General features: G+C 35.8%; 1 protein-coding gene across 4 annotated transcripts in view; it reads right to left on the bottom strand.

Moving 5' to 3' along the window:
- SLAIN2 (SLAIN motif family member 2) overlaps positions 1-15,419 on the bottom strand; it is an 81,945-nt gene that overhangs the window by 37,873 nt on the left and 28,653 nt on the right. For 3 of the 4 annotated variants that reach the window (XM_032632846.1, XM_032632849.1, XM_032632847.1), the window contains exons 2-4: positions 9,807-9,955; positions 4,190-4,354; positions 2,282-2,443 (exon numbers count right to left, since the gene is read on the bottom strand). In XM_032632846.1, the coding sequence (XP_032488737.1) occupies positions 2,282-2,443; positions 4,190-4,354; positions 9,807-9,955 (476 nt within the window). The remainder of the gene's footprint in view (positions 1-2,281; positions 2,444-4,189; positions 4,355-9,806; positions 9,956-15,419) is intronic. The other variant, XM_032632848.1, reaches the window with a different exon arrangement.

Raw genomic sequence — 15,419 nt, 5'->3', positions numbered from 1 at the left:
AATTTCAGTTGTTTCATAACCTAAGAGACTTCAATAAAACAAGATAAATTCTAAGCCATCAAGTAAGAATTTTCAAAGGAGTCCCTTAATTATATTGATACCTCCAGAAATACCCAAGCAACCTTAGGAGCTCTTCAAATAGTATAAAACCTTCTAGAATAAAAACAAATGCTGATAGATATTCAACGAGAAAAAAAATTACAATTGAAAATAATGTATGGAATTTAGATAACATTTTGAGGAAGTCCTCCTAACTATTGGCAGTTTAGCCTAAAAGATCTGTTCTAGAGAAGTATCAAACTTTTAAGTTATATATTCATTCACAGAAAGTGATATCAACATGGTTCCCCAAAGTAGTGGATGAGAATCACACCAGGGTACCTGTAAAACTAGATTCCTAGGGCCCGTCTAGCCCTTTGGTCAGGTTTGGGGACCACGGTAGTAACCAACAAATTACTTAGTGTCATCTTATAGCAAACATGGCACTAAAGTCACCTAGCAAAAGATGACAGACCAGTGAGAAGAGCGGTGTTTTAAAAAAGAAAAATCCAGATCCCAATGCAGGTTCTCCATTAACAAGGGGATCTTACGGAAGTCACAACCACTATGGGATTGTGTGTTTCTCATTTTAAAAATGAGGGAGCTTAACCAGGCAAACGCCCAAATCTGTTACTCTTCATTTTTGTTACCAAAGAATGGGAGAAACAATGTTGTAAAAAGGAAACTCATTCTCTCTTTAAAAAAAAAAAAAAAAAAGCTGGTGCTTTCAAGGAGGTATCACACACATTTTCAGCATTTTTTGTTTTATTTTTTAAAAAATTCACCAGGAAAAGAAATATTTGTGCGTGTGAATAGCTTAGAAAGGATTTTTAAAGTAAGACTAAAATTTCTATTATGCATTACCAACACACAATATGAAAACTACAGCAAATAGCTGGTTGAATTTCTAACAAAATACTGCAGTCTAAAAAGTCAGGATTCAAAGAAGAAATGAGTGAGTTTATTCTAACTGGTAGTTACACAGCATTCTTTATTCTTTTTTCACATCCATGCCAATAAGTAACCCCTCACTAGCTGACAATACCATACTCCCAGTGAGGAGTTACATACACAAAGTTACAGAAGAAAAGGGTAAAATGTTATAGTTTCTAGGGCTAAATATAGATAAAACAAGCACCAAAGCTTTCTATCTTTCTAAGGGAAGATGTGTGAAAATGAGACAAGAATTAGCAGAGTGAGAAACATTGCAGTTTCTTAATAAATGTTATAGCTTGATAAAACTTACTACATATTTACATAAAAGAAAGGACCTAAACAGAAAAAATTTGAACTAAACTATAGCATTGCTCCATTACCTCAGCCAACTGTCAAGACTCTGAAATCTGTGTTTCAAGGATCTTTTCATTATGAAGGTTAGAGAGACTGCTTCCTTCACAGTTAAGCCTATGGCATCATACAATAAAATATACAGGCAAGAATAATACTATCACCAACATCTTACATTCAGATGAGAGTCAGGGCACTAATGAGCCCTTGAAATAGTATGAAAAATTTTGTGCATATGCATATTTTGGGAATGACAGGGGACAACACTTTTATCAGATTCTCAAAAGTATATGTGACCTAAAAAGTTGCAAGGACCACTTTGCAAAGCAACATCACATGCTTCATTTAACTTAATGTCACAATCCCGATTTTCCCATGAAGGTCTTTTTTACAGACTACACCAAACATTCTAAGAAAGATAAAATCTGCCCCCAAGGAGAAAAAAAATGATTTGGGGGATGTGAAAAAAATCTTAGATATCATAATAGTTTGTGGCCCTTACAGTACAAAAAGAGATATACAGTATATCAACGGTATTAAAATTTAACAGGAGTGGGGGTGGGTAAAAAGGGGGAAAAATGTCTAAATCGGCTCCTTGGGGAGGCAATAATGAAAGAACAGTTGAGAAACTCTGGTCTACACTAAGAAAACAAAGAGCAACCGAGTAATAACTACAGAGTTACAGTGTAGAGTAACATGCAGGGTATGATTACCAGTCACAGAAGCAGAGCATAGCCTGTTTTTCTTTGCTCCTCACACAGCAAACCGCTCTACATACTATGGACTCTAAAATCAAGTTAATGAACAAACCAGTCCACTTGTTGAAAAAGCCTCTGAAATTTCAACATTTCTATTCTTACTACATTATTATTCCACAACACTTTGACATATTTAATAACAACAACAAATTTGTACAATAATGAAAGACCACAACTTTAACAATTAAAATACTTACTTTCTTCCTGCATCCGAGCTAGAATCTGCACATCAGTTACATCATTTAGCTTATAATTGGATCCAATTGAATCTTCATCTAATTCTGAAGCACTTAATTCACTGTCTATAGAGGATTGAGGACTGAGTGGAGGATTTCTGTCTGACGAACTTTTCAAATTACCTTAAAAAAGAAAATGATTCAAACTTCAGTGAAACAAAAGTTGAATAAACATCTGTTGCAATTAACTTGATATTATATCTTTGGATTCAGTTCATTGTTATTCTGCCTTTTCTGTTTATAAAATTCCCAAATGTTAAAATTAAAAATTGTCCTGATTAAGTATAAAGAGGGCTACAGAGATTCCTTCATATATAATGACAAATACAAAACACATTTTCTTATAGCTATAACTTATCTATATTCTTATGAAACAATTAAGTTTTCAAAACAGTACCTGGCAAGTAATTAATGTTCAATAATACATGCTATAGGATTTCAACTTTTACAAGGTAGCCAATGAAACTACTCTATAAATAGATGAATTTAAGATGTGTTTTCTCCTCCCAAATTCAGTCACTAGCAAATACCACCATCTTTTCCCTTGAATAAAGCACCTACTTTTCCTAAACAAGAAAGCTATAATTTGAGGAAAATCAGGACTCCTTAGAGATTTAGGAACAAACCAAAAAAAGAACACTAAGCTCATTTCTCCTGCATTATGCCATGTTTACAAAATTCCTTCGCTAAACTAGTAATGGGGATCCAAGGAGTTCTCTGAAGTTAACTAGTGAAGCACAAAGATGGAATGAAGAAAATGACTGGATGAAAAAATTCATTTTATCACTGTAAACCAAAAGGGGATAGAAGACAGGTCAGAGGAATAAAGCATATACATATCCAAAAGACTCTAATTTGTTTCTAAGGAAATGCTTTCATCAGATCATCAACTTCTAATGAAGAATTTAAAAAATCCCAGGACTGTCACCAATATTTCTAATACAGATTTATTTGAAACTTGTTTTCCAGAATTCTTCACCATAAGAGTCAGCTCCAACACGAATGGCACATAAAAAGAGCAAGAAGAATACGAAACAGTTTATGTTGTCAAGAAGAGCATAGTGCACATGATAGGAAAAGTACTATAAGGTCAGTCTCAAATAGTGCCTGAATAAAATTCTCTATATTAAACAAATACAACCTTTTTAGTACAACAGTCATGGGTGAAATAAGTAGCAAGTAACAACCTACGTACAGAACAAACTTCAGGGTCAATAAGTGATGAGACTAGGGAGTATACAAGTCAAAAGTTTGATGTGGTTAATAATACTTTAATTTTTAAGGAAGCTATGATAATTAATCATACCAATAGCAGTAATAAGAGTAACTGAATGCTGAAATCTAAAGAACAGTAAGCTACAGAATAACAGTCTCAGTCACAGAACCACAGCAGAACATTCTTCCCCCAATTATAGCAATCTATCCCTCTCCCATATCATTTAGAGCTCTAAACACCCTCTTGGCACATTCATATAAAACCTTGTACTATTATTTAACTACAATATCAAAGCTTATTAAAACTCCTATTAGAAGAGTTTAACTCTGTAGCTTTTACAACCTAAGCAAGCTACTCAGTAAGCATCTACTGGTTAAAAAAATAAAGCATGTGACGCTATTTTATCAAGCCACATTAAAAAACTTTTACACACATGCTAAAGAAAACTTTATGAATGTAACTTGGCTTATCTGTATCACTGGTGCCCAGTATCATACTACCTGGTGCTAAGTAGCACCTCAATGATACCTTCTCTAACCAGTTGGAGGTTTCATAAATAAAGGAACTTGAACTACTGATGAGTAAGTTATTTTCTGAGGCAGGGCAGTAAGTTAAAAACCATTTCTTAATTACTCCATTTTGTCTCTCCTTACCTGAATTTCCAGGAAGTATTAGCTGTTTGACTATAGGAGGTCGCACTGGGGTTGAGGACGGAGAATTGAAACCACTGCTGTATGGGCTACTGGCATTTGGACTGTAAGGACTTGTGTAACTGATGGAGTTGAAAGGATTATTATACAAATTCTGCCTCTTGAGAGCTGCATTAATGACAAGGGGAAAAATCAAATTGAAGAAAAGGCTAATAACATCGCAAAAGTTTTCCTACTGGGGGACATCCCTGGTGGCGGAGCGGTTAAGAATCCGCCTGCCAATGCAGGGGACAAGGGTTCGAGCCTTGGTCCGGGAAGATTCCACATGCTGCGGAGCAACCAAGCCCGTGCGCCACAACTACTGAGCCTGTGCTCTAGAGCTTGCGAGCCACAACTACTGAGCCCATGTGCCACAACTACTGAAGCCCATGCACCTAGAGCCCATGCTCTGCAACAAGAGAAGCCACTGCAATGAGAAGCCCGCGCACCGCAATGAAGAGTAGGCCCCACTCGCTCCAACTAGAGAAAGCCCGTGCGCAGCAACGAAGACCCAACGCAGCCAAAAATTAAAAATATAAATAAAAATAAATTTATTAAAAAAAAAATTTTCCAATCAGGAAATTCAGTAAGTCATTATCTCAGTTTAAACACAGAAACATTTCTATAGTAGTGGAGAGAAATATATCACATTAATAATCCCAACAAAATATTTCCACTATCTTAAATTTTGTTATGCAAATAAAACAGGAGCCACACCAAACAGAAATAATACTATAGGAAGAATATCTCCTCAACAAATTATTAGCTACTAAATTAAGTTACTTCTATCTTGTTGGAAAGTTTATTCCAACTGTGTCAACCTTGAATGGCCTTTAAAAATAAAATGAATATAAAAGCATATTTGTGTTGTCTCATTTTTCTATAACAAACACATACTGCTAATAACAACAAAAAACTATGAAATAATGAGTTTTAAAAATAGTCGTTCCAAAGTTTGGATTTTTGAAAAAATAAAGCAATACTGACTATTTAGGCCAGATTAAGGTCAAACATACAAGAATTCTTTTTTTAAAAAGAACCCCCCCCCGCCCCATTTTCTGGACCAAGGAGAATACTTCTGCCAAAAAAGGGGAAAAATTTGTGCTATGCATATAAAATTATAAAAATAGTATGAAAGTAGGGCTAAGATATCAATTATATACAAGAAAAATTAATACTTAAAATATTTTTTCTTTTCTTCACCCTATTCTAAAATCTACAGCTTATTCATATTTATGACCATCACCAAAGTACTATGCAGAATAAATACACAAATGTGACATGGTACTTCTTCTCAAGAGGCCTAAAGCCAAGTAGTGCAGGCAGAAAAAACAGTGATTTCAAGGCAAAATGAAATGAGTACTATCATAAAGGCGCAAAGAGGCTAATGGAAATGATGAGATAGGAGTAATTCATTACAACTGAGAGAAACTAGGTAGTAAGGCTTTTTGGAAGGAGAGGCACTGGAGCAGTCTTGAGAGGATAATTTGGTAGGACACTGGAAGTGGGGAAAGTATATGTTTTCATCTGTGTTTATAACATAAACTAAAACCATGTCTTGAAAATGCATAGAGTGTCCAGGGAATAACAGTGAGTAATCTAGAAAGGTAAAGTTCATGGTGAGGGACAAAACAGAAACAACCAGCTGGGGCCAGGTCACAGGAGGCCTGGAATACTATGCTCAGGAGTCTGAAATTTGTTCAGTAGCAGTGACAACACCATCAGGGACTTTTGAGCAAGAGTAATATGATCCAATCAGCTTAAGGAAAAAAAACTGATGGAAATTCTAATGTTAAATAGATTAGACTGAACTAGGCAATAAAAGTGGCAAAAAAAAAAAAAAGGAAGAAAAGGATAAATATTAAAAACCGGGGCTTCCCTGGTGGCGCAGTGGTTGGCAGTCCGCCTGCCGATGCAGGGGACACGGGTTCGTGCCCCAGTCCGGGAAGATCCCACATGCCTTGGAGCAGCTGGGCCCGTGAGCCATGGCCGCTGAGCCTGCGCGTCCAGAGCCTGTGCTCCGTATCAGGAGAGGCCACAACAGTGAGAGGCCTGCGTACCGCAAAAAAACCAAAACCAAAACCAAAAAAAAAACCTGGTAAGGATTTCTAAAGGGAAAAAACAATAAGATGTTTCTGAAGTTTCTGGTTTGCCTATAAGCAGAGCACTGGTTTTGGGAGGAGTAACACATGCTTTCTGTTTAGTTTTTCTGTTTAGTTGGATAGTGTGGTAAGTTGGTCAGTATAGTTTTCTACATATTTTTCTACATATTCACCATGAGACAAGACACCACGAAACATATTTAGTATGTAGCATGATCTCAATATATCAACCTGAGCAGAAATAGGGGTGTTCATTCCTTCCTATCTCTTTACTCTTCTATTTCCTTTGAAGCGCAGTCTCTCTTTATTTGGTTATTTAATCACTAGCATTTCAAGTTCTCAACTCTTTTATCTTCTCACTCTAAACCATATTCTTTTTCTTGAGAAATCTCATTAATACTCACAACATTAGTTATTATCTCTATTCCCCCAAATATCCATTATTTATATCTCCAGGCCTAAGTTTCCATGAGCTTCAGTCCCACATATGCTGCCCATTTAATGTTTTCCCTGAGGGTATGGCAAATGCACCCCAGAGCCAACAAGTCCAAATCCAAACTCATTATTTTCGAGCTAAAACAAATTCTCTTCCTGGGGTCTCTATCTCAGAATGATAACAACATTCATCCTATTACACAAGCTGGAAACCTAGAAATCACTGCTGATACTTTCTTCTCCCTCATTTCCTCATATTTGGTTCATTCCTTTTTCCTTTCACACCTTTTCATCTCCACTACGACCCTTTCCCCCCAACACACACTACCCAGCTATCATCATCAACCCTCCTCAAAAGCATCCTACGGTTCACTTTTGGCCCTCTCCAATCTACTCTCCATACTACAGCTAAGCATGTCCTCATCAATGTGCAAATCCTATCATTTCTTCTTCCTGCCAACACATACCATACCATTGAATAAAACCCTTCAGTATCTTCCCATTGCTTTTAGAATATTAGAATAAAGTCCAAAACCTTTAACATGGTCTCTAAGGTCTTGCAGAGTCTGGCTCCTACATATTGTTCTGACCTCATGTCCAGTTCCTCATGTACACCAGGCTCCCTCCCATATGCTCCCAAAGGCCTCCCACAGAGCCTTTGCACACGCTGTTCTCACCGCCTGGAACACTCTACTCCCTCTGTCGCCTTCCCCTTTAGCCCACTTAAATTTTCCTGAATCTTTAGGACTCAGGCCAAACATTACTTCCTGAAGTAAAATTCTAATTTCTCCAAGCTCAAAGCACTGTAGATCATTCTTTTATTACATATCACCAGTTATAAAAATTATTTTATTAACATGTTTCCCCTACTAGATGCCAAACTCCGTGAGTGCAGGTACAGTGTTAGTCTTTCTTCATCATGTATCTGCTACCCTTTCCCCAACGCCTGATATATAACAGGCTCTCAAAAAATATTGATTATATGCATAAATAAAGGAGATTAGTTTGAATAAAGATGATACTGGATATAGTATGAATGGATGAAATCATCAAAACAGAGAGAAATGGGGCAAAAGAGAGACCTGGGCAGATGGGGCGGGGGTGGGGGAAAGGCAGGAGGAATGGGAAGTTTAATGGGTACAGAATTTTAGTATGGGATAACAAAAAAGTTCTGGAGATAGAGAGTAGTGATGGCAATGTGAATGTACTTAATGCCACTGAACTGTATATTTAAAAATGATGAAAGTGGGAAATTTGTGCTATATAAATATTATCCCCCCCCCCAAAACACACACAAAAAGATGGGCAGAGAAGGGAGAAACTTTAAAGAAGACTGAAAAGAAAACCGGAGGGAGAATAAGGGTAAAAAAGATAATGCGCTATCAAAAAAACAAGAGAAGAATATCTTAGGAACACATGCTGGTACACTAAAGAGAAGCTGAGTATGATGGAGTAGAAAACGGCTGTGCCAGAATATAATAACTAAGTTCCTAGGAAGCTTTGCCTTATCAAAAAAAATACATTTAAAAAACAATCTTCCCTTTAACTTGGGAAAAGAGAGGTTTAGGACTACAAGGTTCAAACTTGCAACAGCCAAATTATTTTTCTTTAAATATATACAGCTATAGCTATTGCTCTGTGCATACAGCTATAAAATCTAAACACTGTTAAGCAGATCCAGTACTTGATTACACCTAGTTTTGGTTCAAGAGTAACAGCTTTTCTTACATGCTCCTACTATCTTTAATGCCTTTGTTATAATAAAGCAAAAAGCTACTCACTCCAATTGCTACTTTTGAAGTGCAACAGCTTTGGTTTTTTCTCCTATGTCCATCCCATACATTATTTTCTTATAATAACCACTGCTCCTGCCACAACAAACTACACTTTACTATATGACAGTTTAACTGTGTAGGCTCCCCCCTGCTTTTCCTGACCATTTGCAGCTTACACTCTAAAAAAGAGCACGTACCTCAATAATAAAGCCAAAAAAAAGCAATTTTAAGGACATGGCTGCCAAGTAAACACAAAGCAAAACTCTATTTAGGATTAGTAATCATGCATCAATCTTTTACTACATGAGCATTCCAGGAAATTGATATTCTTTTTTTTTTTTTGGCCTCGCTGCGAGGCTTGCAGTATCTTAGTTCCCTGACCAGGGACTGAACCAGGGCCCCAGCACTGAAAGCGTTGAGTACTATCCACCGGACCCCCAGGGAATTCCCAGAAACTGATATTCTTTTTTTTAATTTAAAAAAAATTTTTGAAACTTATTTTTAAAAGATTGAGAGTAATTCCAAGAAAGAGTCAATAATATTTTTCCTACATTTCTAACACACTGGCATGCTACACTGAATGCCATAAAGAGTGACACATTTTGTCAGTTTGTGAATGCTATTAAACAATAGAACATAAAAGCAGTTTAACTTAAAATGCCAAGTTAAAAAAAAAAAAAAAGAGGGGAAATGAATACATTTACTAAGCACTACCATGAGCCAGAAAAACATGCTAGGCTCTTTCAACATTATCATTTAATCCTTAAATAACACTTACAGGGTTCATCATGCTTATAAGAAAACTGAGCTTATAGGAGTTAAATAATTCGCAAAGTCACATAGCAACAAAGTGACAGAGTGAGAATGAGGGCTCTTTGGTTCTCAACTTGTATCTTTCTACCACATCAGAATTTCCCTGAGGCTGGTGAGATGATTTTAGATGATATCAGACAAAACATTTTTTAAAAATAATTATTTATTTTAGCTTGCACCAGAAAAAACCTTATTACATAAAATCCATTATTTCATGGATATTTTTTAGGATGAAGCTAAATAAAAATACGGAGATTTTTTTTAAAGGCTATTAAGAAAATAACAGAACAGGGTTATGTGCATATGGCAAAAACTCACGATGGCATGCACAATGTGATTTGGAAAACACCCCCTAAGCAAAGAACTGCCTTCCTAAAAACATACCAGTCAACATTTATCTGTTTTTTGATTAAAGAAAGCAAAGAGATGAATTTACAAGTAAAATTATAGACATACCTGACATAGTTTGATCAAGTTTGTGGATAAGAGACTTTTTAGCACATTCAACATCAGGACTTGGGTAATCCAAAACTTGCCTGCACCAAACTAAAGGACTAACTGATTTCTGCATTGGTGTAAGTTTTTTCTTTGGTGATGAATACAGCCTAGAAGAAAACAAAAAACAAAAACAAAAAAGGGTAATGTTAATTATTAAGCACAAGATTATAAAATAGGGATCCTTTGGAACAGATTTAAATTGGGGGATGGGGAGTAAAAACGATGGAGTATGTTTAAAATCACCCACATTTACTTTCTGCACAGGAAGAAAACAACACTACAATCATCAATATAAGCCCAAATCTCAACTATTAAATGAACCCAAATGAGGCCAACTGTCCAGTCCTAAAATGTGTCTTATTTTTCTCTTTTACTCTCATTTCAAAAACTATGAAGAAACATGTCTTTACAATATTTTATTCTGTTTTCAATAGTTCTTAACTCCCTAATATAACCATATCATTAAGTCCTGTCTAGAAGGCAGATAAATACCTTGCTTTCCAACTCCCAGTTCCCTTCCTACCACAAACCACACATTCACCATTAGTAATGTATTCCTTTTACTTAAGCAGTACCCACTCTGTAGCCCTTTTTTCAAATGATACGTCAGAGAAAAGCAATACATTAAAAAATCCTTAATAACAATATGAATCAATTTATGAAATTACTTCAGTTTCAGTAAAGAAGAAAGGAAAAGTATTTTATAAGCTCCTGGGGAAGGTATATAAAAACAAAAAGGTGAGAAGATACTTCCTACTTCATTTGTTTTTCCTCAGATTAGTTCAGATTACATCAATTGATGTTAATTTACTTCAAATGTGACTCTATACGAAAAATGTGAAGTTACTTGAATTCTAACCAGAGTGGTTTCCAAATTAAGACACTTAAGTGAAATCTATGATGTAAACAAAATTACTGCACTTCCAGATGGATGGGATGTAAAATCAGCTCCTTTACTGCATCTGACTAACTCATGGAGGATGGGGAAAAGGGAGAAAAAGTGCCCCATCTGACACTGCCTCCTCCTGTCTTGCTGATGCTGCATAGAGGTGGAGGTTCAGCTCTCCCACTGGGCCTCTATGACTTAATTTTAGCAGAAATAGGGGAATAAAGTAATATTTTTCAAGTTTTCTTGACAAGTAAAATCTTGACAATCTCAACTTATAAGTTACATTAGCCATCAATAAATTGGCTGTGTCCATCAGAAAACAGTCCCTCTTGACTGAACTGTATATTATTATTTAAGAAATTCAAAAGCATCAGTGAAAAAAATGTTTTTAGTAGGCAAATTGATAAGGGTAGGAAATAAAAAAAGATGGAAGAATACAAAATTACTCTTAAATTTTTAGCTGTTGTAACTGAAAGAATTATAGTGCCATTGACAAAAACAGGAAAGCTACCTACCATTCACCTGGTGTAGGCGAGATTATGATGTTTTAAACTGATTTTGAATTATTGATGTTTTATTCATTTAGTTTATAGTAGTTTCTGTACTTTTAAAGATGCTAAAAGTACCTTACAACTTTTTTTAAAAACAGCCTTTTCAAGATGTAATTTACACGCCATAAAATTTGCCTGTGTAATTTCTGCACCATAAAATTCATTGTATAATTTGATGAATTTAGTATTCAGTTACCCGAACCATCACCACCATGTAATTTTAGAACATTTTTATCACCCTAAAAAGAAACCCCCTTTCGGTTTCTACCTCCAGCCCTAGGCAATAACAAATCTGCTTTCTGCTCCATGTTCTTTTCTAGACATTTCATATAAACAGAATCATACAATGTGTGTTTTGTGTGTCTGGCTTCTTGCACATGAATTGCCAAAATGTGAAAGAAAGAGTAATACACACTACTATATATAACTAATAAGGACCTACTGTATAGCACAGACTATAGTAGAGACAATGTTTTGTAATGGCATTTATGGGAAAAGAATATAAATGGACATACATGTATGTATAACTGATTCATTTTGCTGTACACCTGAAACACAATACTGTAAATCAACTATACTCCAATTAAAAAAAACAAAACAAAAAAGCCCAACATTTCCTAAAAGTTCTCAACACAAGGAAAACAATAATTTTCTTCTTCTTCCCCCCCTCTTTTGTATCTGTATGAGATGATGAATGTTAAATAAACTTATTGTGGTAATCATCTTGCAAAATACGTAAGTAATGTCATTATGCTGTACACCTTAAACTTATACAGTACTGTATCTCAATTATATCTCAATAAAACTAAAAAAAAAAGGAGTAAGCATTGCTACAAACACTACCAATATGAAAAGAATTGTAAGGAATATTTTGAAGAACTTTACGCCAACAAAACAGATAGACTGGAAGACTGGATAGACAAATTCCTAGAAAGATACAAGTTATCAAATGGGACTCAAGAAGAAATAGAGACTCTAAAGAGATTTATAAAAATAAATTGAATTAGTAATGAGAAATCTTCCTGTAAAGAAAAGCCCAGGCCCAGATGCCTTCACTTATTAATTTTATCAATACTAAGGAAAAGTAATGCCAATCCTATACAAACTCTTTCAGAAAATAGATCTAATGGTAAAAGACTGAATGCTTCTCCTAAGACTGGGAACAAAATTAAGAATGCACACTATCAACATCTCTATTCAATGTGGTACTACAGTGTCTAGCCAGTGCAGAAAGGCAAGAACAAGAAATTAACGCATCCATGTGGGAAAGAAAAAAGTAAAATTGTCTTTATTCACAGACAGTATGATCCTGTACATAGAAAATCCTTTGTAGGAATCTACTGAAAGCAAGCGAAATCAACTAGACTTAATTAATGTGTTTAGCAAGGTCACAGGATATGAGATCAACAGGCAAAAAAAAAAAAATCAACATATTTCTATATATCAATGAACTTAAATATGAAATAAATATAACAATTCCATTCACAAGAGCATCAAAAAGAATACTTACGAATAAATTTAACAAATGAAGTGCAAGAGTTGTACACCGAAAACAATAAAACATTGCTGAGAGAAATGAAAGAAGACTTAAATAAATGGAGAGATGTACCATGTTCCTAGATCTGAAGACCCAGTGTTGTCAAGATGTCAATTCTTCCAAACTGATCAACAGAATACAATCCCCACAAAAATGTCAGCAGGCATTTTTATAGAAATGGACAACCTAATTCTAAAAGTTACATGAAAATGTAAAGACAAAGAATGGCCAGAAGAATTCTGAAAATGAACAATCTTTTAAAAATTTTAAAATCTCTGGTCTTGCTCTCTTCCAATCCATTCTATATATTGAAGCCAAATTGTTTTCTGAAAAATGAATCTATTAATATTCCTCTGCTAAAAATTCTATGCCAGTTTCCTTTTGCCCTTATGATAGTTTTTCCAAAACACAGCCCCCATGGCCCTTGAAACACAGCAATGATCTAACTGTTGCAGTACCTTTTTTTTTTTTAGCTACATTTCTCACCCTTCTCCACCACTCAAGTCTAAATAATAGCCATATGGTACTAATTTCTACTCCTGAAAAGCCCAACACTTTTGCTTCTAGGTCATTTTGTGCATGCTGTTCCCCTTGCCTTAAACAAACTCAATTCCACTTCTTGGTTACCTCACCCTCCCTTGCCCAACTTCGGCCAGCCCATTCGTACTTTCTACGAAGTCTCAACTTAAATGTCCCTTCTTCAAGGAAACCTTCCTTAAGTACCTGTCATAAGACTATATGAGGGGCTTCCCTGGTGGCGCAGTGGTTAAGAATCCACCTGCCAATGCAGGGGACACGGGTTTGAGCCCTGGTCCGGGAAGATCCCACATGCTGCGGAGCAACTAAGCCCGTGCACCAAAACTACTGAGCCCTCGTGCCACAACTACTGAAGCCCGAGAGCCTAGAGCCCATGCTCCGCGACAAGAGAAGCCACTGCAATAAGAAGCATGCGCACCAACACAAAGAGTAGCCCCCGCTTTGCTGCAACTAGAGAAAGCCTGCGCTCAGCAACAAAGAACCAATGCAGCCAAAAATAAATAAATAAATAAAAAATTTAAAATGTGTTACGGGGCAATAAAAATGCTACAATATGGATAAACCACAAAAACATTAAACTAAGTAAAAGAAGTCAGCCACAAAAGACCACATACTGCATGATACCATTCATATGGAATGTCTAGAATAGGCAAATCTATGAGACAAAATAGATTGGTGGTTGCCCAGGGATGGGAGAGGGGATGGGGAGAGAGAAATGGGAAATGACTGCTAATGGGTACAAAGATCCTTTCTGGGATACTGAAAATATTCTAAACCAAGATTATGGTCATGGTTGTACTATTCTGTAAATAAACTAGAAATCACTCAATACTAAAAACAGGTAAATTTTATGTATGTAAATTCTATCTTAATAAAGCTGTTTAAAAATGTTAGAAATAATTGGTCTTTCAAGATGTTGCTTTTTCCCTTAGGACAATTATTACAAAGGAATTAAACACCATTAAATATAATTTATGTCTATTGTTAATAGTGAGAGAACTAGTAAAGATGTAATTAAGAATATGAATGTTATGAAACTGATCATAACAAATCATATTTTGTCCGATATGTCACACATACCTGTATAATATGACTGGTGATAAAAACAACTAAGAATATAACTATTTTGTAAAAGTAACAACTTTAGGGACTTCCCTGGTGGTGCAGTGGTTGAGAATCTGCCTGCCAATGCAGGAGACACAGGTTTGATCCCTGGTCCAGGAGGATTCCACATGCCGTGGAGCAACTAAGCTCGTGAGCCACAACTACTGAGCCTGTGCTCTAGAGCCTGAGCCACAGCTACTGAACCTGTGTGCCGCAGCTACTGAGGCTCACGTGCCTAGAGCCCGTGCTCAGCAACAAGAGAAGCCACCGCAATGAGAAATGAGAAGCCCACGCACCGCAACGAAGAGTAGCCCCCGCTCACCACAACTAGAGAAAGCCCGCGCGCAGCACTGAGGACCCAACGCAGCCAAAAATTAAAAAACAAAACAAAACAAAAAAAGTTTAATAATATAGAAATGTATAAATGTAAGGAGTGATAATAACCTCCCTCCCCCTACCAATTCTATCCTCCCAAGTTATTTACAGTTTGCAGTATGTCTCTTGGGACTTTTTTATGCATACACATAGCAGACATATTATAAAAGACAGAGACAGGATGGGAAATTGGAGACACTTTACTGAATTTATAGTAACCACAGTAATCACTTTTCATGTTGCAGTCAGCTGAAAGTAGGCTAATAAAGCTAAGAACAACAAAGATTTAACTTTACTTAAAGTAAAAATAAAAATTATATCAAAACTGTTATTGAAATAAATTTCTGTAGATTGGTATGGAAACTTTTTACAGGCTAAGGAAAATCATCAGATTTTAATACCTCAAAATCATACTTCTCTATTTACTGAGTAAGGTGTATTCAACGCAAAAGAAAAGAGCCTCTGTCTTCACAAAGTTCAATGTATATTCCCTGCAATAGTAATGACATTTACAGACTTATATATTTGCATCTGAATGAACCCTGAACAAAACACCAATGATTACAATGTTTTTTAAG

The sequence above is a fragment of the Phocoena sinus genome, chromosome 5 (assembly GCF_008692025.1).
Source record: "Phocoena sinus isolate mPhoSin1 chromosome 5, mPhoSin1.pri, whole genome shotgun sequence".
Classification (NCBI taxonomy): Eukaryota; Metazoa; Chordata; class Mammalia; order Artiodactyla; family Phocoenidae; genus Phocoena; species Phocoena sinus.
This window is presented reverse-complemented; position numbering and strand designations above follow the sequence as displayed.